General features: G+C 45.5%; 1 protein-coding gene across 1 annotated transcript; it reads left to right on the forward strand.

Moving 5' to 3' along the window:
- The first annotated feature begins 290 nt into the window (after nucleotides 1–290).
- BJ212DRAFT_1414684 (uncharacterized protein) lies at nucleotides 291–675 on the forward strand. The gene has a single exon (XM_041337540.1). The coding sequence runs from the start codon at nucleotides 358–360 to the stop codon at nucleotides 586–588; it is 231 nt and encodes a 76-aa protein (XP_041185024.1). The 5' UTR covers nucleotides 291–357; the 3' UTR covers nucleotides 589–675.
- Nucleotides 676–901: the final 226 nt, after the last annotated feature.

Genomic DNA, 901 nt, shown 5'->3' on the forward strand with positions numbered 1-901 from the left:
TCAGATCTTGCTGTCGGTGAAATGTCTTTCGTTTATAACGTCAAAATGATTCATAAAATGTAGAATTTCGCCCAGGATTTGGCCACTCATCCAATTTTTTCATTTTTACCGTGTCAAAATGTATAGTAAGAATGCCAACTTTATCACTAACATTTCGAAACAAATCTTGCATAGTGAAAAACTCCCAAACCCCCAATGTGTCAGTTGATGATAAATCTGTCCTTATTCTGGACAAGATCAAAGTGGACTTCTTTGCTGCACTTGGTATTACCGGTACGGCATCGGGTTCTATGGTGTCATATATGTCGTCGCGGTCGGTCCTACCCTAGCATTTGCCGTGGACTCCTGGGGACGCAGATGTATCTCTTAGTGGGTACCCTTGAGCAAGGATTATCACTGCTTTGGATCGCCGGCTTCAGCACTGTCCACCCACACAGCACCATTTTTTTCCTGAGTCAGAAGTCTATTGTTGCCGTTTACCTCTGGTGTAATTTTCTGTCCCGGCTGGGGACTTCTGCCGCGAATTGTAGCCAGCGAAATTGCTCCCAATTATCTCTGCGGCCACACCTACTGTCGCGATCTGCGTGAACTAGCTGATGCCGTTCACAATATCGCACCTGACCCTGGTGATGCTCTAGAGGATCACGTTATCACGTACAGAACGTTCCTGCTCCTTGGCGTGTGCTGCATGATCATGGCAGTGTGCGTGTATTTCTTGCTACCTAAGAAGGAGTATGCATTAGAGGATATCACGTATTCCTTTGAGACGGATGTGATGGCGAAATTTTTGGAGGATTCGTATTGAAGTCGCTGATCTGCAGATTTGATTTACATGAATTGTTGCTACTGGTACGTACACATCATCTAGGGACGAAGGCTTCTCTTACGCAGGAGAAAGGCT

Source organism: Suillus subaureus (genome assembly GCF_016647635.1).
Source record: "Suillus subaureus strain MN1 chromosome Unknown BJ212scaffold_425, whole genome shotgun sequence".
In the NCBI taxonomy this organism is placed as follows: domain Eukaryota; kingdom Fungi; phylum Basidiomycota; class Agaricomycetes; order Boletales; family Suillaceae; genus Suillus; species Suillus subaureus.

What these genes read in the sequence shown, in the direction of transcription:
- BJ212DRAFT_1414684 (XM_041337540.1), top strand. Translation starts at nt 358, where the DNA reads ATGTATCTCTTAGTGGGTACCCTTGAGCAAGGATTATCACTGCTTTGG.